The following is a 26,500-nucleotide window of genomic DNA, read 5'->3' as shown; positions in this document are numbered from 1 at the left end:
ACACCTGTTAACTCATTGAGTGCCAAGGACGGACATGTTCGTCATTTCAAATAGTAACGTAGAGTGCCAAGGACGGACATGTTCGTCAATTGCGTTTTTTGACGGTGGGGCGTCGATCAAAGCCTTCTGCCTCTGATGTACAAATATTATAGCTATTGGATGTGTCTAACCTATTTTACAGAACCCTTAGGTGGCGACAGTGCTCTCCACATAACAGAAAGGCAAGGAAAAAACAAAGAAGAAGTCGTTATGGAAACGGAAATCGCATCGCATCCGTATGCATCGATATGCTGAAGCACGTTACTGCAGCTGTGCCTGCAGCAGCCAATCTGCTCCCACAATTGAGCCGCACCGTGTCGGTTGCGACAGCACATCTGCACATCCACACCGTGGAGTTGTTATTATTCTCAACTGGAAGCATCGTTGCCGGTGACAAACACACGCGGAACGCTGTAAAAAAGCCTGGCTGTTCCGCACCCTTCACTGTGCGCACAGCAAACTCAGCAGAGAGCCACCACAGACAGGAGGAGGAGTGTGCAGTTGAGGCGAGGCGGGGCGGGGCGGGGGGGGGGGGGGGGGGGGCACGCAGAGCAGCACGCAACACCCAGACAGACCCAGGCAGCAGGACAGGATTGACAAACGCAAGCCAGAATATCCGATACCCACCAGCAGCAAATCAAAACCAGCAAGAAGCTGCAACCAGCAGCGCACGCAGGGGCCAGCGCTGCTGGTTGTAGCTAAAAATATTATTCTGCCAAACAAAATTCCCTGGCCTAAACTGTTTTATTGAAGGAAATTATTTTTGAGGTGTGACTACATTAGAAAAGATTAGCTTCAGAGTCAGTGATGTGCTTGAAATGATTAATTTCACAAAAGGCCAATTATCTCAGCTTCTAGAAAAAAATTGCTTTTTTTGGATGAATCAAGCTATCTTCTCCGGCTCATAACTAAAGAACGGAAAATGGGATCAATAAACTTTTTTTTGCAGATGATAGAATAGAGTCTCATCGTTCTTTGTGCGTGTTCAGTGTTTACATAGTAATATCACACAATATTCTGTGGGCCTCGAGAAATCACTGAAAACGCTCTGAAACTCTGGCACTGGGAGCGTCCGTTCTCCAAAAGTGGCTGGCACTCAATGAGTTAAATACCTCGGCCAACCTTTCAACAATTTTTCATGGCGCTACTACATGAATCTGTTTGGAAGTTAAGCGCCTTTTTGTGATTGGCCACAGGCATTGCCACGCCCCCTTTTGGCTAGCGGGCGGCGAAAGTCAATCAGTTCTTAGTTGGCCCCATAACCTACTTGTCTACAAAGTTTTGTGGTGTTACATAAATCTGTGTGGAAGTTAGTGATTGGCCACAGACATTGCCACGCCCCCTTTTGGCCAGTGGTCGTGGAAAGTTAATAATTATTCTGCGTTAGCCAATGAGCTGCTTTTCTGCCAAGTGTCATGCAAATCCGTTGAGAACTTTTTGAGATATCCGGCCTGGAGGTAACAGCAGCTGACACAGAGAAAGTTCAAACTAAACAGCAACAAATGCATCTTGTTTGCAAATTCCTGATCGGCTACTGACTGAGTGACAGAAGGAAAGTAAATACAGTCGCTGGATGGACATCTTAGAAGTGAAATCAATGGGGCTGCTTTAACCGTGTCTCCAATAGACTTTACAAGCCTGATGAAGGCAATTAAGATTAGCAAGATGCTATCATGTTTTAAGGCCAGCGTTGCACTCTAAGAGCTTCTCAGTCTTAGCAGCAGCGAGAAGAGGACAAGGGCTATCCACCTTCTTTTTGAATGCCCCACTGTAAAAAATAATTGTGGGAACAAGGTCCGGTTTAACGTGACTCATTGTTGCAGCTTGCCATTTCCTTTGTTATACTCGGCTGCAGACCCGAATTATAAACCGGAAGCTGGAGTCCGTTATAAAAGTTATAAATATAGTCACGTTATAAACAACTGACCAACGCTGCGGGTCCGAAACAGTGTTACTCGAAATGGTTAAAAGTTCAATCAATTTGGTCATTCAGTGGCGTTTCACTGCCATGTAAAGTAACTATTACGCTAGCCGTTAGCATTAGCCAACAGTAGCCGACTACCCACAATGCATTACGTTATCCCAGCACCCGAACGACACGGCTGTAGAGCAGAATGGCTCCGCTGTAAAATCCTCATAGACGTTTTTTTTTTGGTCAAGTTAAAACAGTGTAAAAAATGACACCGGAAGCGGAAGAAGCACCCATCAGGCATCGTGGCAGCTAGAAATAAGGGGGATAGATAGATCTAATTTTGCTAAAGCTTTGCACTATGCACACGCGTCACCGCGGGGATGACGTGAGTAAAGAAACCCACCGTGCATCCCCCTCCTCCATATCCTCCCTCCTCAACATCCCCCCTCCTCAACATCCCCCCTCCTCAACATCCCCCCTCCTCAACATCCCCCCTCCTCAACATCCTCCCTCCCTCACGATTGGCCCCTGGACCACTAGATATGACATCATCAATCATCACCCGCTGGTTAGCAGATGGTGCCCCATTACTGACCCTGACAGATGGAGGAGTCTGTGTTGCATCAGGGATACTGATTAGGGTATCTTACTTTACACACACACACACACACACACACACACACACACACACACACACACACACACACACACACACAATGATATCATCTCAAACCACAGTCATCCTTTTCCTTTCCCCTCGTCCAAATGTCTGACCATTGCAGCTCTCAGTGAGGATCGCTGGCAGACGACGGAAAGACCCGGGAGTCAGCCAACTTCCAGCAGCTCAGCGGGTCAGAACGTGTAAACAGTCTTTACCAAAGCCTAGGTTGTTGGATCCATTTAAAGTATGAAGACCCAGGCCTGATACTACCCAAAAGTACAGCATAAATAATGCCTCAGTGTCCTACCTTTCGCAGGACGACACCTTCACAGATGTCTTGTTTTGCCTGTAAACAAAAAAAAAGATGACAGTCAACAAAATGCCTCGTTTTTCCCCCAAATCAGAATGCTTGTAGCACTACCAGTGGGATGCAGCTGTCCACTCCTCTACAGCAGAGGTTCTCAAATGTTTTTCAGCCAAGGACCCCCTTACAAGATAGAAAATATACCGGGGAGACCCCCTCATTCTGATTTGTGATTTTGGGCTAAGCTTAATTGTTTCCACGGTTAACGTGCTTGACTTTTAAATTGATAGGCTTGTTAGATTAGAATGTAATCCATGAACAATTTTAGATTTAAAGCATACAATATTTTCGTTAAAAAAAAAAAAAAAATCGTTCTGGCAAAGTGCCACGGACCCCTGGGGGTCCCCGGACCCCCCATTTGAGAACCACTGCTCTACAGTACATCAGGTAAGTAACCTTGGAGCTACACCCGCTCTCCCTCCCCTCCCGCCTCCCTGCGCTGTATGATGGATGAAGAGTGGAGTAATGAATCCCTACCCTCCACTCCCCTCCAGTACCATCCTCCTCCCTCCACCCACTGCAATCCCTACCCTCCACTCCCCTCCAGTACCATCCTCCTCCACGCCCACCCACATCGAGGTCCGGTCTCATTTGGCTGACAGGAGGAACACGGTCCAGAGCAGCGGCGGCAATTTGCATTTAAAGGCCGTTCATCTTTACACGCCTCGTGCCCGCAACTGAACCAAAGCCAGATTTGCATTTTGAACGGCTGAAAATCAAAAGCTCAAAATGCCAAATCAAAAAAGAGGCACTGGGAGCAAAAATATTTTGAATTTAATACGTTGCATCAGCTGGCAGCGCCGTGCAATTAGGAGAAACGATGACAAGCCGGATCCACAGAGTCCTCAAAGCTGTCATGGGAACGTCACACAGTTTGTTTCACATCATCGCTGTGTAATTGAAGCAGTCACGCACATCCCGAAAAAAAAGTCAAGCAGATGCAGGAACCAAAAAGCAGAACAATACAAGGTCTGCACACTGAAGCTCTGTTTACCTTTTATTAAGCCATCCAACAGAATGTGACGTTTGGAGAGACTGTGTGAGGAAGAGCAGTCGCTCCAAACGTCACATTCTGTCTGAGGAAGAGCAGACTGTCTGAGGAAGAGCAGACTGTCTGAGGAAGAGCAGTCGCTCTTTATACTCTGTAAATACTGTCTATATCTGTTAATACTACTATCTATATCTGTTAATATCTGAATCCTTTAATAATATTTTATAATCTCTTTAGATCCTTTATATCTTATTTGTTTATGTCTTTGTGCATCAGAGGCAAAAGGCTCAGGTCTGCAGGGCATGCATGCAGGGACAGTGAGCAACAGAGGGGACGCTCATCTCAGCTCCACTGCCCCCTGCTGGCCCGGCCCGGCACATACAGTACTGTACCCTCCACTCCACTGGTGGCTCTGGCTACATCTCAGAGTGACAATGTCCATGACTCTCTGTGACCCTCCAGTATAATAATCATCTCAAGGTAACAAGGTCCTCCCTTCTCTCAAAACTGCCATCACAAGCAAAACAGTTGCATTCTACGCACATCCTGGTCTCAGACATGTCAAACCACAGTCTGTCTTTCTGCATGTCTTCATCCTGGTCTCAGACATGTCAAACCACAGTCTGTCTTTCTGCATGTCTTCATCCTGGTCTCAGCCGTGTCAAACCACAGTCTGTCTTTCTGCATGTCTTCATCCTGGTCTCAGCCGTGTCAAACCACAGTCTGTCTTTCTGCATGTCTTCATCCTGGTCTCAGCCGTGTCAAACCACAGTCTGTCTTTCTGCATGTCTTCATCCTGGTCTCAGACGTGTCAAACCACAGTCTGTCTTTCTGAATGTCTTCATCCTGGTCTCAGCCGTGTCAAACCACCACAACCTGTCTTTCTGCACGCCTTGTTGTGAAGTGTCACCTCCGCCGCCGAACCTGATTGACGGGTGAGCAGGTGGCTTGCCTCGTCCATGCTAACTACCCTGTGTCTCGCCATCTCATCTTGTTCTACCACGTCTCTCCATCTGGGCTGAGCTCCTGAGGCGCAGCTCGTGATTGTTCCTCGCCACATGGCCCAGCTGTGTGAGGCTCACGATGAGGCCGCAACAAGCTGTCGTGAGTGACTGCTCCTCCGGAGGCTTGCTGCTCATTTCAGATGGTTGTTATGACATTGTTAGATGGACTAGAGAGGCTTGCGGTACGGTATCAGACTTGAGTTAGATTTGAACCCACATTGCTGTGTGCACGCGCTATAAAACGCACCTAAACGTCCGTCTGGAGGGCGGTTCTGTCTGTTACAGCAACACTGTCACACTCAGAAAGGCCATGTTATTCCAGGGTTGTGGCTACTGCCCTCATCAGTAGACAAGACTGCAGATCTGAGGCTTACATATGCAGCAGTGTGTGAGGTTAGCTTCCCAGCACAGAGGGGCTAGCTCTCTGAAAGAAAAGTCTACATATACGGCTTATCAAACCTGTCACTATTAGCTCTCACATTCACAGAGATGACCCACTTCACCTCAGGTTAGGAGGAGAGAGAGAAGGAGAGAGGGGAGAGACAGGAGAGAGACAGGAGAGGAGAGAGAGAGAAGAGGAGAGAGGAGGAGAGAGAGAGAGAGAGGAGAGAAGAGAAAGAGAGAGGGGAGGAGAGGAGAGGAGAGAGAGATGAGAGAGGGGAGGAGAGAAAGAGAGAGGGGAGGAGAGAGAGAGACAGGAGAGGAGAGAGAGAAAGAGAGGTGATGAGAGAGAGAAGGAGAGGGGAGGAGAGAGAGAGAGGAGAGAGAAGGAGAGAGAGAAGGCGAGAGAAGAGAAAGAGAGAGGGGAGGAGAGGAGAGGTGAGAGAGGGGAGGAGAGAGAGAGACAGGAGAGGAGAGAGGTGAGGAGAGAGAGAGGAGGAGAGAGAGGAGAGAGGAGAAAGAGAGAGGAGAGAGAGAAGGAGAGGAGAGAGAGAGAAGGAGAGAGAGAGAAGGAGAGAGGAGAGAGAGAAGGAGATGAGAGAGAGAGGAGAGAGAGAAGGAGAGAGGAGAGAGAGAAGGAGAGGAGAGAGAGAGGAGAGAGAGAGAGAGAGGAGAGGAGAGAGAGAAGGAGGAGAGAGAGAGGAGAGAGAGAGAGAGGAGAGGAGAGAGAGAGAAGGAGAGAGAGAGAGAAGGAGAGAGAGAGAGAAGGAGAGAGAGAGAGAGAGAAGGAGAGGAGAGAGAGAGAAGGAGAGAGAGAGAGGAGAGAGGAGAGAGAGAGGAGAGAGAGAGAGAGAAGGAGAGGAGAGAGAGAGAAGGAGAGAGAGAGAGAGAAGGAGAGGAGAGAGAGAGAGAGAGAGAAGGAGAGGAGAGAGAGAGAGAGAAGGAGAGAGGAGAGAGAGAAGGAGAGAGGAGAGAGAGGAGAAAGAGAGGAGCGAAGGCGAGAAAAGCTTTTAACAGCTGGTCTTTTGAAGTGATAAGAATGAAGTTGAAATCCCAGAGTGCTCTCAGGCAGTCCAACACTTTCTGAGCTCCCCTCATTTTCCATCTCCCACTGCTCCCACATCTCAAAGATCTCTTTGCTATTCCCTCGCCATACGCCGTCTCTCTCTACTTCATGTGCCTCTCCATCGCTCCCCACACCTCTACCTCTCCAAACACACTGACTCCATCTCCAAATCAAATCCTCGACTCCATCCAACCACTGTTTGTGTAATCTCTCGAGACAGACTTTCAACTTGCATCGAAAATCTGTCGGCAGGCTCCGTCAAAAGCTATGCAACAGCGCTCGCACGCATGCTGCGCTTTACCCGATCAAAATGAAGCAAACGTGACCGGTGTGTGTAGTCAAAACTTAAAGTTTAGAGTTGTTATTGTTGTTTCATAGCGACGGACAGATTTGAGAGCGACATGCAGGGAGCGGAAAAGAAATGCATTAATGGGCGGAGCCGGTCGGTTGGAGCCAATGGCAGAGCTTGCAGGGAGCAGAAAGGGATCTGCTGACCGCGCCTCTTGAGTTCCTGTTGCACCACATTGAAACGTGGCTGCTGCCCCCAGAGGTTAGAGGAAATAAACGTTTTTTTTGTTTAACCGACGGGTTCCCAGATTGCGGTTTGTTTGGCCAGCAGCGATCCGTCTGTGTGCAGACAGCTTTAACAAATATCACTGGCAAAAGGGGTGTTTCCACCAGACCTCCGGCTGAAATCAGAGCCCACAGAGGGAGCAGATGGTGATATTTTCCTGACGACGTGTTTTGGCTTCTTCCCCAGCGATTCTCCACTACCTCGTAGAGGTTCCATCCATCGCTCTCCCTCTCGACGCCACAGATCAGACAGCCTTTGGTGACGCCTACAACTGTCTTGTGCCGCGCCTGCTCCCTCAGGAGCAGCGCTACGGCACGCCAGCCGCTAGCTAGCAAACACTTCCACACGGGCACAGCAGGAGCCGCCTTTCAGGCAAACACATTCGTTGAATGTTCCAAAACTCGTCAAATAAAAAAAACTTTTCCTCCTATTTTTGGCAGTAAATCTTTAAATGCTGATGACTTCTTCTTCAGTTCATTTTGATAAGCTTTTGCTTGTATTGCGTTGCGTGTCTCGGAGACATACGCATAATAAGCTTGCTTGTATTGCGTTGCGTGTCTCGGAGACACGAGCAGCCGTTTAGTCTGCGAGAGATCTTGGGGAGAAAAGACATCAAGCCGGTGATCAACGGGAATGTCATCCAATCCCCTCCAGGACAGAACAGTGACAAGCCTTTTATGGAGTGACAAGCCTTTTATGGAAAGTGCCTCTCTGACATTCTCCTCATGCATACAAAGAGCGTATAGAGTTTGGGCTGTTTACTCAGCAGAGTAATCCAGGTCCCTGAGAGATGAGCTGAGCTCTCTATGTTCTGTATGCAGTCAGAGTGCCTTGAAAGGCTGATAGGAGGAGAACATCAGATCCTCCCTTGCCAGTGATCTCCCTCTAATGCGCCATCCTCCTCACTCACTCACTCACTCACTCACTTCCTTGTCATCACAATCAGAGATGTCATCACAAGTCATTTTTTTTCCAAGTCAAGTCTCAAGTCTCTTACGGATGAGCGTTCCATCATCTGCTGCTATGCCATCCGGTCTGCTTAAAACACTACACGGCTAAAACGAAGATGTTTTATGCACACAAAAAATAAAAAAGGAATTAATATTGTTCACGAGTCCCAAATCTCAAGTCCAAGTCGAGTCTCAACAAGTCTTTTGAGGACAAGTCTCAAGTCAAGTTCTGTGTGTGAGTGCAGTTCAGTGACTGCAGCCCAGCAGCTTGTGTTGTCACCACTGATAGAGTGTACACACACACACGTCTGTGTACTCCACTCGTACGTGCACAAAGCATTCCGGGAAATTTGCGCTAAGATAAACAATGGGTGTTTACGTGTGCATGCCAAAATAAAATAGCAATTGTAATCAATTTATGTTCACTATACTTAATGCCAGTTTGGAGATGTGTCCATTTATTCCGGGAACATTTTTCTTAAAATCATATGAAAAAGAGAAAGAGCCATTATGGTATCAAAAGACAACACTGCCTGGGAAGCAGCTGAACAATATCCTCGGGAGGCGGTTTCCATGGTGATGACACATTCTCTCTGCCTGCTTGTCCCCTTGCTCATCTTTTGTGAGTGACATAAGATTCTCACACACACACACACACACACACACACACACACACACACACACACACACACACACACACACACACACACACACACACACACACACACACACACACACACACACACACACACACACACTCTATTAGCATGCCTGAGGAAGGCCGCAGCCCTGAAAAGGCAGAGACAGAAAGAGAGAGACAGGAGAGAGATGAGTGAACACTATAGGGACACTGATGTGAAAAGTTTGTCCGATACATTGCCGTTATGGCCGTCAAACGATATTTACTGATGTCGACATGATATGTTATAAAAACAAGTTTCTACGATAATCAAATAATTTCTTTATCTCCAAAACATTTGCAAAAGCTCCTACTGTAACTCATAGATTTACTGTATTGTTTCCCGATATGACTGCAGTGCAGATATATCGTGCACACGTGTATGTCTCTCTCTCTCTCTCTCTCTCTCTGTGTGTGTGTGTGTGTGTGTGTGTGTGTGCATACGTGCGTACGTGCGTGCGTGCATGTGTGTGTGTGTGTGTGTGCGTGCGCGGGTGCGTATGTGCGTGCATGTGTGTGTGTGTGTGTGTGTGCGTGCGCGGGTGCGTACGTGCGCGCGCGTGTGTGTGTGTGTGTGTGTGTGTGTGTGTATATACAGTATGTGTGTGTGTGTGTGTGTGTGTGTGCATACGTGCGTACGTGCGTGCATGTGTACTGTGCGTGCAAGAGAGGCAGCCCGATTGCTGTCACCCCTGTCAGTGTGATCTGGGACAGTGGAGAACAGAGCAGCCATCATCATCCTTGGCCCAGTGTGGCGGTGTGTGAGTTCAAATAAACACATCAGTCAAAATGGCCGAGTCGTGACAGCTAGGATCCACGCCTCCGGCACTTACAAATTGGGCTTCACCTGGCTCTCACAACACAGACGTTTCTTTAGAGATGCAGGCTGCACATTTGCAACATGTGACACTGGTTTTGAACGGTGGACAGTTCGTCCTTGGAGAGAATCGCTCCAGCTGAATAGTCACTGGAGAGGCACGGTGCGTCGGCCCCACACAACATCTGACAGATCTGACAGAAGCAAAGCTGAAACACATCTGAGGCAACAAAAAAAATAATCAAAACACAGCTATAGAGTGTGCCAAGTCAGGGCCTCTTCTGGGTTCGCCATGGGCCCTAGAGCAGTGGTTCCCATAAGGGGGTCCGGGGACCCCCAGGGGTCCTTGAGGGTGTTCCAGGGGGTCCCCAGCCAAAAGGGGGGTAATTTATTTTCGCTATAATTCCATTCATAAGTAACAATGACTATTTTGGTCATGGGTTTTATACACTTTCTGTAATAAAACATCTAAAAGCATCAATCTTATTATGATGTGGGGGACCGTGGGACAAAATCCTATCAAATGGGGGTGCGTGGTCTAATCTTTGTCAGTTTAGGGGTCCTTCATGTGAAAACATTTGAGAACCACTGACCTAGAGAGTGAAATTCACCATTTATTTTTCCGTCGACGTTTCGTCAAATCCTAGGATTTGGGCTTGGACATTAAGCTCTATTCAGAATCACGAGAGACCATAGAACAGTGGTTCCCAACCTATGGTACGCGTACCGTAGGTGGTACTTGCGACCCCTGCTGGTGGTACTTGGAAGGCTCTGTGAAAATTCAAAAAAAAAAAAAATGTTTTTTTTTTTTTTTTAAGTTTTTGTGCAAAATCCATGGTGGTCATTAGTAGTAGTTTTCACATGTGAAAGTGAAATAATAATAATAATTATTAATATTATTGGCAGTGTTTCTCAAGGTAGGTGGTACTTGCGCCCCCCCTGCTGGTGGTACTTGATCCCTGGAATCCCAATGTTTAAATTATGAAGTGGATCAAAACGGGAGGGAATCGTAAAAGAGCTGTAGTAGAGGAGAGCAGCAACGATGAAGCACAAGGAGGTGAAGACAGCAGTCAACCCAGCACAAGTGCAGCTGCTGCAGGTTGCACATAGGCTGCAGGTTGGAATAAATTTGCCTCCTGCGTGAACTGTGCATAGCTGAATACAGGCCCGTAGCTACCATTGAGGACACCGAGGTTATGACCTCGGTATTTTCCACACCAATTTTTTTTTTTTTTTTGTTGAAAAATAGCACTGGTCCCCAGATCTATTAATCTGTCATTGATGTTTTAATGCGACAGTTGATCGGAAATGCAACAATTTGTTTCCTCTCTGTGTGCTATAGAAGGAATAGAGATAACTCACAACATTCAGATTTTGCATTGAGGCTAGATTGGGGCTAGACTTTGGGGACAGTTTTATTTAAGTGAATGGGTAAGTAACTCCCCTGTAAGTGATGTTTGTGTAGATGGGCCATTGTATTTAATTGAGCAGTATTCTGCCATGTGACCTGTATGCAGAATATAAATTATATCATATGGGGAGACATTTATTTTTTGTATCATTTTAAAGCAACAGCACAGTAAAGAGGATATTAATCTAACATGATGTATGTAGTTCTTTATAGATCTAGCCTCTTCATTTTGCTCTCAAAGTGCACCAGATTGAAGCATTTTACTTTAAAATGGACAAAATTTTCTATCCGGGGGTGCACAGCCCCCCCTGGTCCCCCCACGCCGCGCTAAAATGACCTCGGTATTTCTCAAACCCTGGCTACAGGCCTGGCTGAATAGACTGTATTTTAACGTCGGTCATATGGTGGTACTTGGAGAGCCAACTACTTTCTCAGGTGGTACTTGGTGTAAAAAGGTTGGGAACCACTGCCATAGAACATTTCACTCACACTAACCTTGGAAACACACACACACACACACACACACACACACACACACACACACACACACACACAGCCTAGGTATTGAGTGCGCGTAGTTAAGATTTGCTGCTTTTCTCAGTTTCATGTAATTAAAAACAGTTTTGTTTTTTTGGCTGCTGGTATTAAGACATTTAAGAGTGACTTTGGGCTCTGGCTCTTATGACGGACATTTGTCAGTATTGTTGATATTTTATAGAGAAAATGATTAATTGATTAGTCGAAAATGAAAATGCAGCCCTAGGCAATGTTTATCCCACAAAAATATATATAACCTGTCGCAGCAACTTATTAATAAAAGGAAAATATACTGTCAATGCCAAAGAGAAAGGGAATTGGCCTGGAGATACAATAATGTTTTATTTCTTCTCTCTACAATATGAATCTTTGTCTTGGGACTCAGAGCGCCTGCTGAAGATTTCAGCTCCTTGACATCTGCTATTCTAATTCTACTGCAGACCTGCATGGAGCACCTGGTGAAGGTTGTCTTTCTTTTCAACATCAATATAACAGCTTTTCCACCAATAAAGCATCATGGGGGAGAAAAATGCATAAGATTAGTTCCCTGATTGAATCTACTCGTCTTGTCTGAGCACCTTTCACCTTTCACCTTTCACCTGGAAGTAGACTGGAGGTGAGAGAAGCAACATGGATTTCTGAGTGTTGCGTCCATGATTTGATCCACAGAGACGCAGGCGGGGAAACCAGATGAAGGGAGAAAGCTAATTAGACTCTTGAGAGGCAGCTGAGTTGGAGTTGCCATCACAGCTAATGAACACAGAGACCAAATATCCATGTATTGTTTACATAGAACCATAATTACAGCCCCTGTCAGCCATTCTCTGATATACTGTACAGTATAGTTCTCCTGTCTGAAGTCTAAATAACGGGGAAACTGGTGCTGTTGTTCTAAATGTCTAAATAACAGGTAATGGCCGTCATGCCGCGTACAGTAAAGCTCTCAGTGGTGCAGTGGTGTTGTAATCACACAGATGAATTGGCGATTTAGCCAATTCTGGACTTGATTTAGAGTCTGTTGGTATGATTTTCCTACCAAAAGGCAAGTCAGGAAAGTTTAGACATAATTGAACAGCTAAATATAAAATTGCAAAAATATCTACATAGAAATTCGGACATAAAACGACAATCAGTTATGCATTTGGACATGAACAAAAAGCTTAAACGCTTACATTATATTTTGTGATCTTGGCTAACAAATGGAAAATATATATATACATTAGCACATTGAGTCTATAATTCCAAAAGCTTTGTGTAAGTTGTGAAGGTACAGAAAGGCATCACATTCTCATCACGTTCAAATCGATGCAAATGTGAACTGTAGTGAGATGAAGTGTCTGGAATTGAACAAAGATGTTGCATCTCAAAAGTCTAAGTGCCATCATCCATTTAGCATCGGAGATAAGGTGAGAGCCAGAGGCCTGCTCAAAGACAAACGGGCCGTGATGAAGTGATGAGAAACGTGGAAACAGTCCAGGATGAATCCTACTCGTTATTGATTATGAATGCTTATGTGCACGCCGTCTTGGAAGTGGATACAGCTACGCTACATCAAAGAGACGCGCTCAATTTCCCATTAAGGAGCATTAAGGCTATTTTTATGCTGCAACTTGTCGCTAGCTTAAGGAAAACGTTGTGACTACGACATCAAATGAGGCGTGTAGCTAAATGCTACGTTGTCGAACTGTTAATGTTCATGTTAGCTAAGGTTACCAAAGCAGCCCCATATGTCTATCTTTTTGTTGATCCTGATTGGTAAACATTTTCAAATCATGTCAAATACAGTACAACTAAATGCTATTTGAAGTAGAATGTTATTTCTTTGATATTAAACAGTCTCTACTTGTGTTTTGGATGTTTTCAGCGATGTTTTTCTTTCATTATTATTATTTTATAGCATTAGCGTTCCAAAACCCAACAGACAGAAATCCTTTCAGTGTGGCTGCAGCCGAGTTCTTTCCCGAGTCATGGTGACTGACAGCACACAGACATGCTCAGTGGTTGGTTAGCACTGTCCGCCATCAAAGACATGAAAGAGGTTAACACTCCTGTCAGCGCCCCTGAGCAAGGCAGCAACCGAGCTGGGGTTAGACCCTGAGTGCTGCACTGCCTAGTTCTAGGAAGGTGCCTAATGAAGAATAACTTCTCTTCTAATATGACTATAACCATTCAGTCATTGACTCTAGGGGAACTGCTGTGTGCGAGTTGTGTGCGGAGATGTTTAAGCACCCCGCGGAGACGTGCACACGCCCCGCGGAGACGTGCACACGCCCCACGGAGACGTGCACACGCCCCACGGAGACGTGCACACGCCCCGCGGAGACGCTTTACGGAGAGCGCGGAGTGGAGGCAGAAGGTTCCGTCTGGATGGACAACAGACGAGACAGGACCGGCCCATTGAGCCTTTTCACGAGTCTCCTTCCTACAAATAACTTCATCTGAGTCTTTGTCCCTCGGTCCTCCTGTCTGTCGCTTCTCCATTCGTTTGCCTGTATCACTGCAGTCAGCACGGCCGCAGACATCTTCAGAATCTGGGGCAGGAGAAACTTATGATGTGGGAAATTTAAATGGGCGACCTTAACACATTGAGGCACGCAGGCTGCACAGAAACCGCACCACGCCACCACATCAGAAAACACCAGCCAGAGTCAGTGAATGTGCTCGAAATTAGAGTGCAAAAGGTATTCATAAAAGTGACTATATCTTGGAAAGTAAAAAAAAACGACAGAAAACCCTTGAAAGTGCACTTTTTTCAGAGGCTGCCATTTCATAATGGAACTGTCTAGAAACAAAATTTCTTCTTTGGAAGAAGCAGGAGTGTTCAATGTTTCATTAAAGGTCAGCCCCGTCAATATAGCCATAATAGAAAAAATTCTATAGCTGTTTTCAACTGAATGGAAGTGAATCTGGCACAGGCTGCAGACAATTTTACTGAAGCGCTGTGGCACTCAATGTGTTAAATGTATTCTGGTGAACTTGGCCTTAAGGGCTTTTTTGAATGCGATGGTATGCTGCACATTCTGTCCCTGCAGCGTCTGGCTGGGCTGAATAAAAGACTGTAGGTTAGTAGGTTAAGAGCTTTCACTCTGTTGGATTAAGCTATACTACAGACAGACAGACAGACAGACAGATAGATAGATAGATAGATAGATAGATAGATAGATAGATAGATAGACAGACAGACAGACAGACAGACAGACAGATAGATAGATAGACAGACAGATAGACGGATAGATAGATGGATAGATGGATAGATAGATGGATAGATGGATAGATAGATGGATAGATAGATGGATAGATAGATGGATAGATAGATAGATAGATGGATGGATAGATAGATAGATGGATAGATGGATAGATGGATAGATGGATAGATGGATAGATGGATAGATGGATAGATGGATAGATAGATAGGGTCGGCAGCAGGACAGACTGTGTTAAACGATCTTCGATATGATGGAGAATCAGCCAAGCTTAGTTAGAACCTTCCTTCCTTCCACTCTTTCCTACATCAGATTGTGCCCAGCAGCACATTCAGCAGCTTAGAGGACTCTCAGTATTGACTGGCATTTCCTCACAGACATCTTCTGAGGCCGTGGGGGGTCAACCATAACAGCGGGTAAGTCTCAATATCAAGCTCACCTGCAGAGCCAATCACATCAGCTGTTAGTCCTAATGGAATCTGTAGCAAGGTGAACGCAACGTCCTTCCTCCAAGGCCCGGCCGTCCTGTCCTTTTCCTGCACATCTCATTATGTTTCTTTACCACTTCAACCTGAAGTGGCTCAGCAGCAGCACAGCCAGAGTCCTCAGGGAGCGCCTGGTTAACCACAGCAGCTGCTGGGGTGTGGGGGGGGGGGGGGGGGCTACCTGCCAGCCAGGTGCGCACGTCCTTGCTTGCATCTGTGCTTCCAGAAGAAAAGGACAGACTCGGAAGGAAAAGAGTGAGCGAGCGAGAACCAAGAGGCAGAGAGCAGAACACAGCTGCAGCTCTACAGGTATCACAGCAGTAATTATCCATATTGAATCTGGCCAGAATGCAGGAAAAACTGTCACAGCGACACTGAGAAAACAGCTGCTCTAGTCTCAAACTAACTGATTCCACATCACAGGGAGCAACCATTTAGTGCATCCGAGTGACTCGAGAATGAAATGTTTCTTCCTGAATTTCCAAGAGGCGAGAGGAGGTGGAGAGACATATGGAAAGTCAGGCTAGTCTGCTGACACATTCCATTGATACCTTTGTGAAAACAGCTCCCAGAATAGGGAGAATCCTAATCCGCCTAGGTGTTATCTTCCTTCTCCAGCTTTTGCTTTACAGACAGGCCAGCGCACCTGTTTGGCCTCAGAACAGCTACACCAGGATGAGCCTAAGTCACTACAACAGGTAAAACAACTCCCTCTCCTGATAATTCAGCATTTCATGCCTTTCTCACGCCGCCCCAAGGCCTTCTGGGTAATTAACCTGACATTTCCATTTGCCGGTTCCTCCAGGCGCCACAATCTGGACGGGACTGATTTGGACAGTTAGGATTAGGATCCAGCAAATGTTTGTCCAATGTTTGCCTGCCTCGGGGGTTGGGAAGCATATTTGAAAATATTCTTAAACACATCTGCAGAATTAATTATTATTTTTTAGGTAAACAGGCTGCCCGCTACCTGCCACCTTAGCCAATTCCCTTCAAACCAGGTGCGAGAATACAGTTATTATCAGAGGTAGAAAATATGGAATTTGAGAAAAAACAAAGCTGGACTAGTAATGGGGCTGTAATGTTTGTGTGTTTAGCCTGGAGGCTGTGTTAGGAGTTGCTGCTGCTGTGGTCAGTGTGTGATGATGCTCTGGGCGCCTGGCGGCACTGTGGCGGCTGGTATCAACCCGCGAACATCAGAGGAGAGAGCGCCCTCTGCTGTCCTCGACTCCAGCACAGAACTGGAAATCTGCACTGTATAGCCAGGTGTTCGACGTAGAATTTGAGCACTTCCAGCTGCACATATGGCTATATTTCAACTAAAAAACAGGGTGTAAAATGATGTCTTTTCAAGTCAACTTGCCATCTCAGGGCTTGTGGAGACTTGGATTGCGCCAGGTGAGCAGTATGGAAGCTTCTTATCTGCCCCCCCCCCCCCCCCTTTTTTACGTTTTCTTATTTTTTCTGCATTCTACTGCATGTAGTACATTACCTCATACAACCCCACGTCAAAAAATGTGAACTATCGAATGAAGTCCTGATTACCAAAACAAGGTGAGTTTTTCTACTTCCCCGTCTGCCACCCGGTACCAGAGCTTCTTTCATTCTAATCCGCTCCCTGCAAGCCTTATCAACACACCCCAGACTCAAATAAGTCTGACCGCATTATTTTCCAAAGCTGAGAAGAAGAACTGTCAGAACTTCTTTCAAGAAGCATCACGTCGCTCTCCAAGTCTTTCACGGAGTTATTTGCCTTCTCTTTTTTTTTTTTTTTACCTTTTATCTACTCAAACACAATTTCACCTGAACGTGGAAACAGGAAAGCCTCAGTGCACGAGCAGGAAAGCCTCAGTGCACGAGCAGGAAAGGCACAGTGCATGAGCAGGAAAGGCACAGTGCACGAGCAGGAAAGGCTCAGTGCATGAGCAGGAAAGCCTCAGTGCACGAGCAGGAAAGCCTCAGTGCACGAGGAAAGACTCAGTGCACGAGCAGGAAAGCCTCAGTGCACGAGCAGGAAAGCCTCAGTGCACGAGGAAAGACTCAGTGCACGAGCAGGAAAGCCTCAGTGCACGAGCAGGAAAGCCTCAGTGCACGAGGAAAGACTCAGTGCACGAGCAGGAAAGCCTCAGTGCACGAGCAGGAAAGCCTCAGTGCACGAGCAGGAAAGGCACAGTGTGTGGAGGCTGGGATGGTGAGAGAGAAAAGTTCAAGGTCTCCAGGGTCTTTAAAGATGTGTTGCTCTTTGAAGAGGCAGCTGACTAACGCTGAATTCTAAGTAGAGGAAAGTTAGTCTTTTTTCTCTCGAGGTGCTAAAAAGAGCAGTTGTGTTGTCTAAGAGGGCCAGATGGGCTGTGCTCTGTGACTAAACTCTAGGCACCCACACACACACACACACACACACACACACACACACACACACACACACAAACACACACACACAAACATACACATGCACGCACACACGCATACAACCTCTGCTGGAGCATGGAGCTGATCAGCATTCAGAGTAAACACTAGTGTTTCACTTCTCCTTTCTCCATGTTGAAGAGAGGAATGGCCGCCGCTTCAACCCTTATTCCTGAGGGGAATAACAGAGGCTCAGCCAGCTGGAGGGAGGGAGGGAGAGAGAGAGAGAGAGGTAGGGACGGAGAGACAGAGGTAGGGATGGAGGGAGGGAGAGAGGGAGGGAGGGAGAGAGGGAGGGAGAGAGAGAGGTAGGGACGGAGGGAGGGAGAGAGGGAGGGAGAGAGAGAGGGAGGGAGAGAAGGAGGGAGAGAGAGAGAGAGGGACGGAGAGACAGAGGTAGGGACGGAGGGAGGGAGAGAGGGAGGGAGGGAGGGAGGGAGAGAGGGAGGGAGAGAGAGATGGAGGGAGAGAGAGAGGGAGGGAGGAAGAGAGAGGGGGAGGGAGAGAGGGAGAGGGGGAGACTGAAAGAAGGTGGAGTTGGACACAGACTGACAGAAGGTGGAGTTGGACACAGACTAGTCTCTCCCCAGACTCAAATATTACGTTGAATCGCTGCGCTCCGCATACTACATAAGTGAGTCTGTGCCACTTCACAGCCACTGCTGGTTTTTGAAGGCGGGTTGAAATTGAATGAGTGACAGGTCGTAGCACCGATGAGAGAGCGGTTCGGAAAATAGACTGCGCCTCCCGTGTCGTCTGATCACAAAGTCGTTACTGATTGAAGAGGACTGAAGCCATCACTGGCATATGACTGACCAAGTGAACGGTTCCCTCCCATAACCAGCCGGCTGAGGGAAAGTGTCCCAGACCCAGAGAGAGCTCTGCAGCATGCAGTAACGTAGTGTATCAGACCCAGAGAGAGCTCTGCAGCATGCAGTAATGTAGTGTATCAGACCCAGAGAGAGCTCTGCAGCATGCAGTAACATAGTGTATCAGACCCAGAGAGAGATCTGCAGCATGCAGTAACATAGTGTATCAGACCCAGAGAGAGCTCTGCAGCATGCAGTAACGTAGTGTATCAGACCCAGAGAGAGCTCTGCAGCATGCAGTAACGTAGTGTATCAGACCCAGAGAGAGATCTGCAGCATGCAGTAACATAGTGTATCAGACCCAGAGAGAGCTCTGCAGCATGCAGTAACGTAGTGTATCAGACCCAGAGAGAGATCTGCAGCATGCAGTAACGTAGTGTATCAGACCCAGAGAGAGCTCTGCAGCATGCAGTAACGTAGTGTATCAGCGTAAGTAAGAACTCTCATGGGTCTGGTGTTGAGACTAGACACAGACAGAGAAGGTGGAGTTGGACACGCAGTTCTGTTACTCTGCCTTGTCAAAATATGCCACCAACACGTCCTGCACGCCACATAACCACACTTTAATCCAGCAACACGTCCTGCACGCCACATAACCACACTTTAATCCTATCATATCATTTTCACTTTCACAGTGAGAAGGTGTGATTTGAGTTTCACATTGACTGCTTGAGTGCCCACAAACTCAGATCGTGTGCTTACTTTGAGGTGTGAACTACCAAATGAGTCATGAAGTGTGTGTGTGTGTGTGTGTGTGTGTGTGTGTGTGTGTGTGTGTGTGTGTGTGTGTGTGTGTGTGTGTGTGTGTGTCTGAATGAAACTGAAGATGTGTGTGTTTATTTGTGTATGTCGCTGGCAGCACCCAGGCTCTTTTGTGATCTGTCGGGGGCCAATATGAGACAAGCAGACCAGAGACACGCACACAGAGCACAGATAACATGGAGAGCAGGTGATTTTAGACCTTTCTAAAGCAGCGGAGAGCACGGAGAACGTGGAGAGCAGGTGATTTTTAGACCTTTCTAAAGCAGCGGAGAGCACGGAGAACGTGGAGAGCAGGTGATTTTTAGACCTTTCTAAAGCAGCGGAGAGCACGGAGAACGTGGAGAGCAGGTGCTTTTTAGAGAGACTGCAGCAAACATTGTTACAAGTCGCCGAGAGTTTTATAAGCAGAAATAAATGCTGTATGAGGTCTCAGACACGGAGAGGAACCGCAGATCAGACGCTGAGCGCTCTCATTAGATGCAAGGCCACCTCTGTTCAGTCCTGTCCACAGGCAGCCAATCATCTGTTTGTGTGAGACGCATGGCAAAGCAGACTCCACTTCTTTCTCCTGTGCACCCCCCCGACTCCACCCGCCCCATATCCTCCTCCTCCACCCGACCCAGACACCATGACAGCCTCGACAGCCATGACACTTCCCCGGTGACAGCGCTCTCATTAGTGTCAGCGACCAATCACCTTCAAGCACACAGCAGAGGAGACAAGAGGACGAGGAAGAGAAAGGCACAGAATGATCTGCCACAGCTTTGCAGGAGGAGGGGAGAGGTACAGGAGGATGGGAGAGGTACGCGACAAGCTTCAGGCAAAGGTGAACAAACAGGTCGGAGTCGAAGAAGTAGGTTAAACTCGTTCCTGCGGCGAAGGCACCGTCATTTGTCTCAATCAAGAGCTTTGCTTTGACAGAGTGTTCGCACAAACACCAGCTCTCACGCTGAGGGTCATTCAAGGTGAGAGGAACGGTCGATAGAGTCCGTCTTCAGTCCAGTGTGGGCTGATGTCTTTCAACTGGACGGACTATTAAGGTGCTGCACAGAGTGCGGATATTTAAATATTTTTTGTTATTGTTTTTCAAATACAAACGCCACAGTGTCAAATACAGTTCCGCCATCGTCTCATTAAAAACAACAAGACAAAAAGAACAGCTCTCATTAGCTGTAGGCAGTCTCTCCACTCTTGAAATACATCTTTGATCCCCACACACACGTTTGGGAGTTGTGCAGATGCAGGGTTGGAAATATCAAACATCTAGATTGATTGAATGTGTAAATCTCTCATGCTACCAGGTCATCTGAGCTGATCATCAGGCCCAACCAGGCCTGGGGAAACAGGAAGTAGATCGGGCCGATCCTCTAGTGTCCCCCCAGTGTCCTCTAGTGTCCCCAGTGTCCTCTCGTGTCCCCCCAGCCTCAGAGACCCGTGACCCCTCCCCCCAGCCTCAGAGACCCCTGACCCCTCCCCCCAGCCTCAGACACCCGTGGCCCCTCCCCCCAGCCTCAGACACCCGTGGCCCCTCCCCCCAGCCTCAGAGACCCGTGGCCCCTCCCCCCAGCCTCAGACACCCGTGGCCCCTCCCCCCAGCCTCAGAGACCCGTGACCCCTCCCCCCAGCCTCAGAGACCCGTGACCCCTCCCCCCAGCCTCAGACACCCCTGACCCCTCCCCCCAGCCTCAGACACCCCTGACCCCTCCCCCCAGCCTCAGACACCCGTGGCCCCTCCCCCCAGCCTCAGAGACCCGTGGCCCCTCCCCCCAGCCTCAGACACCCGTGACCCCTCCCCCCAGCCTCAGACACCCGTGGCCCCTCCCCCCAGCCTCAGAGACCCCTGACCCCTCCCCCCAGCCTCAGACACCCGTGACCCCTCCCCCCAGCCTCAGACACCCGTGGCCCCTCGACTCGTCTCTTACCTGCTTGTCTTTGTCCTTGGCCTTCCCGCCTGACCCCCGAGAGGAGGTGACATCACGGGGGATGACGGAGATTTGGTGCAGTGGCATGTTCATCCCAGCAGAGCCCACCGGGGGGCGCTCACACACACACGTCCTGTGCCGCCGCCGGAGCAACGGGCATGATGGTCTGAAGTGCTACACCTGGCCCACGCTGCCCTGCAGAGGAGGCACAGAGGACAGGGAGAGATGAGAGAATAGAATCACATTCAGATAATCTATACATGCAGACTGTATAGATGACGGCTGAAATGAAAATAAAAGTCTACAATAAGAAACAGGAAATGAAAGTGATAAAGCAGAGTGGAACAGCTCCATTACTTGTGTCTATCTGAAGACATTACACTTGATCCGTTGAATGGCCTCTTGAACGACAGCTACGGTTCTTCAAACTTCAAACCCAAATTGAAAATGCAGATTATAGCTAGGATGTCATTTACTGTCTCTATGGACCAGGCCTGGACATGTACTGTCTCTATGGACCAGGCCTGGACATTTACTGTCTCTACGGACCGGGCCTGGACATTTACTGTCTCTATGGAGGACCGGGCCTGGACATTTACTGTCTCTGTGGACCGGGCCTGGACATTTACTGTCTCTATGGACCGGGCCTGGACATTTACTGTCTCTATGGACCAGGCCTGGACATCTGTCTCTATGGACCGGGCCTGGACATCTGTCTCTATGTACCAGGCCTGGACATTTACTGACTCTATGTACCAGGCCTGGACATTTAGGGAGGCTAATTCCACACAGAGAGCACAGCGGTGGTGGTGTGTGGTATTGTCCGTCTTGATTTGATAAGGACGCAGTATGAGTGTGAGGACAGAGCAGTACGGGGGCTGTCCTGACTGAAGAGGAGTGACACGAGAGCGTTCACACTGTTTTACTTCAGTTACTGCAGCCATCTGTACTGCCACTGACACCACTTAAGCCTGGGACCTCCCAGCTGTACAGTGTGAAAGTGACAGCATGAAGAAAGACACCAGGAGGAGGAGATGCAGTGAAACAGCAGTAATCAGAAAGCAGCATGAGTGTAAAAAGACTTTGGAGTGAGAAGCTCCTCAGTGTCAGAAGAACCAGCAGAGTTCACTTCAGCCCTGATATCTCCACTCTAATAAGGCCTTATTATGACAGAAAGACAATCAGGCCATCATGATCTCAGACTGTCACTCAGGCACACAGTCAGCTGTCACATCTGCTGCCACGCCAACAGCTGGCAGTCTCAGCTCAGTGCCAGGAGAGGAGAGGAGAGGAGGGGAGGAGAGAGGAGAGAGGAGAGGAGAGGAGGGGAGGGGAGGAGAGGAGAGGAGAGGAGAGGAGAGGAGAGGAGAGAGGAGAGGAGAGGAGAGGAGGAGAGGAGAGGAGAGGAGAGGAGAGGAGGAGAGGAGAGGAGAGGAGGAGAGAGAGAGGAGAGGAGAGGAGAGGAGGGGAGAGAGGAGAGGAGGGGAGGGGAGAGGAGAGGAGAGAGGAGAGGAGAGAGGAGAGGAGAGGAGAGGAGAGGAGAGGAGAGGAGAGGAGAGGAGAGGAGAGGAGAGGAGAGGAGAGGAGAGGAGGAGAGGAGAAGAGAGGGTACCAGACAGGAAGCACCTTAGCACAGCTCTCCTCCTCGCAGGATGAGGGAAGCACTGGAGGGTGACATTAACAGTGTACAGCTACAACACAAACTGATTGTTTGTTTGTTAGATTAGTCACCATCTTGCTCCATCTTCATCCGTGACTTGAGAGAACGTTCAGTCACAGTGAAGAAGTAGCCAGACAGGAAGTGACTTGAGAGAACTATCCAGAAGGTGCCTGGTTTGTGGCACGACATGGTGCAGTTGGTGATCTGCCACGTTTTCAGCCGGTTGCAGAGCGGGTGCCAGTTGGTGATCACCGGCACCATGGGGTCCAGACACTTGCATCACCGGCACCATGGGGTCCAGACACTTCCATCCCAGCTTGCAGCGAGCAGCAGGAGGCTTGTATTTAGCAGGTGCACCAGGTCGGTTATGCTCAGGTTTTTATTCTTAGGCAGGATGGTTACTGGGTTGGTTCGTGGGTTTGGAAAGGACTGGGGAAACTGGACATGTGCCTACCAAATCAGCCATTTTGCCACACCCATGCGCAAGACCCATAGAATATATCATTTTTCACGATTTCACACCGAAGCAAGTGCGACGTTTCCTAACTTTTCAAGCACCTTAAAGGCCGTTTCTCACTGGTGCGGTGCGGAATGCGTTGCGAAATGCGATGCAAAATTTCGTGCGGATTTTCCGCATTGCAAACTATACACACAGGTCCGGGTGCGAATTATTCGCATTCCCACGTTCATTTTCCGTCTGCGGAAAAAAACAGTGAGCAGAGCCCACGATGGAGTCAAGCAGTAGTAGTAGCAGTGATGACGACCACTGTTCCTCATTTTGCTGAGAAAACAAACGAGAAAGAGGAAACTGGGTTCACCCAATTTTAGAGAGGTGCACAGAACATGGCGAGTTTCATCAGCTGGTCCAGGAGCTGCGCCTGTATCACGGTCGCTTCAGGCAGTATTTCAGAATGGGAGTTGAGCAATTTGAGGCTCTGTTGGGGATGATAGCCCCTCACATAATGAGGAAACACACAAACTACTGCAAACCTATGGACCCTGAACAACGACTGGCAGTGTGTTTGAGGTGAGCATTTTCATGTCATTTATTTTGTTTACCGTCTTTTGCTTTAAAAAAAATCACGATATACGAGGGATCAGTGTTTGTCAATAAACGACGAAACTGGGCGGGGACGTTCACGCTAGGAAGGCAGATAGCCTGTAACGTTACAGTAGGCTATGAACACAAATTGAATCATCACCATGCCAAACAGCAGCGCAGCTCCATACTGTGTAATTACATAGCCAATGTTTCTGATTTCATTGGTCAAACGTATCTTTGCCGCATCCGAAAATCCGCGGAAGTCAAAGTCCGTCCGGAAAAATAAACCCCCGCACGAATGTTCCGCCTCGGTGTGCAAGGTTCAATTGCAACTCATTCAAACATTTGGTTGCAAATCTCCGTGCCGATTATTCGCACGGAGATCCGCACCGGTGTGAAACGGCCTTTAGCCCTCAGAAATGCTATCAATTTGGAGGAAAATAATAATTCATTGCATTACAATAGGGCCTTCACACCGCCTTCAGTGCTCCTCCCCTAAATATAAAAATATTTTTTGGGGGGGATTTTGACAATCTCTAGGCCAGCAGAGAAGGCCTTGCTGGCCCTGACGCCCTAGTTTTTCATGTTTTGACAAAACAGTAAAACCACTGCTCGGCCTCCAGGACCATGGAGAGTTCCCTGGCCCCAGCTCAGTTCTACCCCAATTTCAAGCCTCTGCTTCGGACCCAGGAGAGGCCTCTCCAGGCACGCACACGCACGCACGCACACACACACACACACACACACACACACACACACACACACACCAGCTGTGTCATATTTCTGTGCATTTCTGTGCACTGTGGTTCACAGTCACATGACAGCAGTCACATGACAGCTCTGGCTGCAGCTGAACGATATAAAAAGCAGCATCACAGCGTCAGCGACACACTGACTGACGGAGCTTCAAGTGACGCACACGATGACTCGATGTCCTCCGTCAGCGGCAAGCTAGTCACTTCTAAAGAATCAACATTTATGACTGTTTCAAGCCTCAAGTCTTTGTTGGACGGGAGGGATAGAGGGATTGCACTAATGGGCTAAGCAATGAGCCAGATAGGCAGCCAGGATGACTCCTTCCTCATATAAAACATTCCATTCAACAATTATGTGTAAATCATTTTTTTAAACACAGATAAACTCGATGTGTCAATCGAACTATCAGAAGGTCTCTTGGATGTGGGATTTAGCTATTTCCAGCCGCCGTGCAATAATATTAATACCAATCTGGCAACTCTCCAACCAATCACAAACCTCCCTGGTTGGTCACAGCGTGACGCTGACCTGTTAGCAGCTCCAGGGGGCGTGAGCGAGCGGTGACAGGGGCGATGCTCCAGGCATGTGAACGGCCTGTCCTCTACTACAGCGTGACCACACGTCCATCAGAGGAGTGTCCTCCTGACTGCTGCATCGGCCCACGGAGAGGAAGAAGACTGCAGAAGATGTATTCCACTGAAGACCCCTCGTGTTAACAAGAGACAATTTAGTCCTTTCAATGTCCTCCCTCTCTCTCTGCCAGCTCAATCCAAGTCCCGCCTTGATGCGTGTTCTGCTCAGCTGAGCTCTCTACCGTTATCCAGTTGGCCATACCACGAGGCTCCTCCCCTCTCTGTCCCAGCTGTCAGATAGGCCCCTCCCCTCTCTGTCCCAGCTGTCAGATAGGCCCCTCCCCTCTCTGTCCCAGCTGTCAGATAGGACCCCTCCCCTCTCTGTCCCAGCTGTCAGATAGGACCCCTCCCCTCTCTGTTCCAGCTGTCAGATAGGCCCCTCCCCTCTCTGTCCCAGCTGTCAGATAGGACCCCTCCCCTCTCTGTCCCAGCTGTCAGATAGGCCCCTCCCCTCTCTGTCCCAGCTGTCAGATAGGCCCCTCCCCTCTCTGTCCCAGCTGTCAGATAGGACCCCTCCCCTCTCTGTCCCAGCTGTCAGATAGGACCCCTCCCCTCTCTGTCCCAGCTGTCAGATAGGCCCCTCCCCTCTCTGTCCCAGCTGTCAGATAGGCCCCTCCCCTCTCTGTCCCAGCTGTCAGATAGGCCCCTCCCCTCTCTGTCCCAGCTGTCAGATAGGACCCCTCCCCTCTCTGTCCCAGCTGTCAGATAGGACCCCGGCAGGCATGTCTGTGAGTGCACTCTCCAGTCCTCATGTGTGTAACCAGGCAGAGAAACTCAGCTGTGGATCAATCAATCTTTACGTTACTGCACAACACTATAGCACCGTCTACAGGGACCTTGGAACTATTTCCTGGGAGGGGTGCTGTACCGTAGATGGGTGGCGGGGCATGGGGGCATGGCCTATCTATGGACTGAAAGTAAATCAACCTCATGTAATGACTAAACCTGGACCCGAGGGGCCAACGCAGTCTTCATCAGTGGACATTCATGGCATAACCAGGGAGGAGAGAAGAGAGACTGATTTAATCCAGAGGTTACAGCTTCATAAGAGAATCATTTAGAACATGAAGTCCTGATTGGATTGTCCCGGCCACTGCAAGCACATATTCACACTGTGACTTCCAGTGAGACTGAGGCTCGCCTCCTCGTGCATCGCTCAGTTTGGCAGAATGCAATCATGATTTCCTGCTTTGATTGCTGTTCCCTCCAAGGACACTTGGCTTTTAAATCCCTTTACGAGAGCAACGTTTTATGAGGGGGAAAACACTGTCGACATGCCCCCGTGTTGGACGGATGCCTCTGCTGGAACGCTACAAGTCAGAGTGGAGACATTCATTTTGTCCTGGCACAGACAGACAGACGTACAGACAGACAGAC

The 26,500-nt window shown here is 48.5% G+C and overlaps 2 protein-coding genes across 2 annotated transcripts in view; one reads left to right on the top strand and one right to left on the bottom strand.

The window, feature by feature from the left end:
• LOC310796326 (transmembrane protein 150A) overlaps positions 1-26,500 on the top strand; it is a 243,518-nt gene that overhangs the window by 180,136 nt on the left and 36,882 nt on the right. The window lies entirely within an intron of this gene.
• Positions 1-26,500, bottom strand: part of marchf8 (membrane-associated ring finger (C3HC4) 8) — a 121,969-nt gene that overhangs the window by 67,887 nt on the left and 27,582 nt on the right. Inside the window, exons 2-3 of the mRNA XM_083658191.1 lie at positions 21,034-21,228; positions 2,920-2,958 (exon numbers count right to left, since the gene is read on the bottom strand). Coding sequence (XP_083514317.1) covers positions 2,920-2,958; positions 21,034-21,126 — 132 coding nt within the window. The 5' untranslated portion in view covers positions 21,127-21,228. The remainder of the gene's footprint in view (positions 1-2,919; positions 2,959-21,033; positions 21,229-26,500) is intronic.

The sequence above is a fragment of the Poromitra crassiceps genome (assembly GCF_964638095.1).
Source record: "Poromitra crassiceps genome assembly, chromosome: 22".
Taxonomy (NCBI): domain Eukaryota; kingdom Metazoa; phylum Chordata; class Actinopteri; order Beryciformes; family Melamphaidae; genus Poromitra; species Poromitra crassiceps.
Note: the sequence above shows the minus strand (reverse complement) of the source record. Positions and strands in the feature narration are given on the sequence as shown.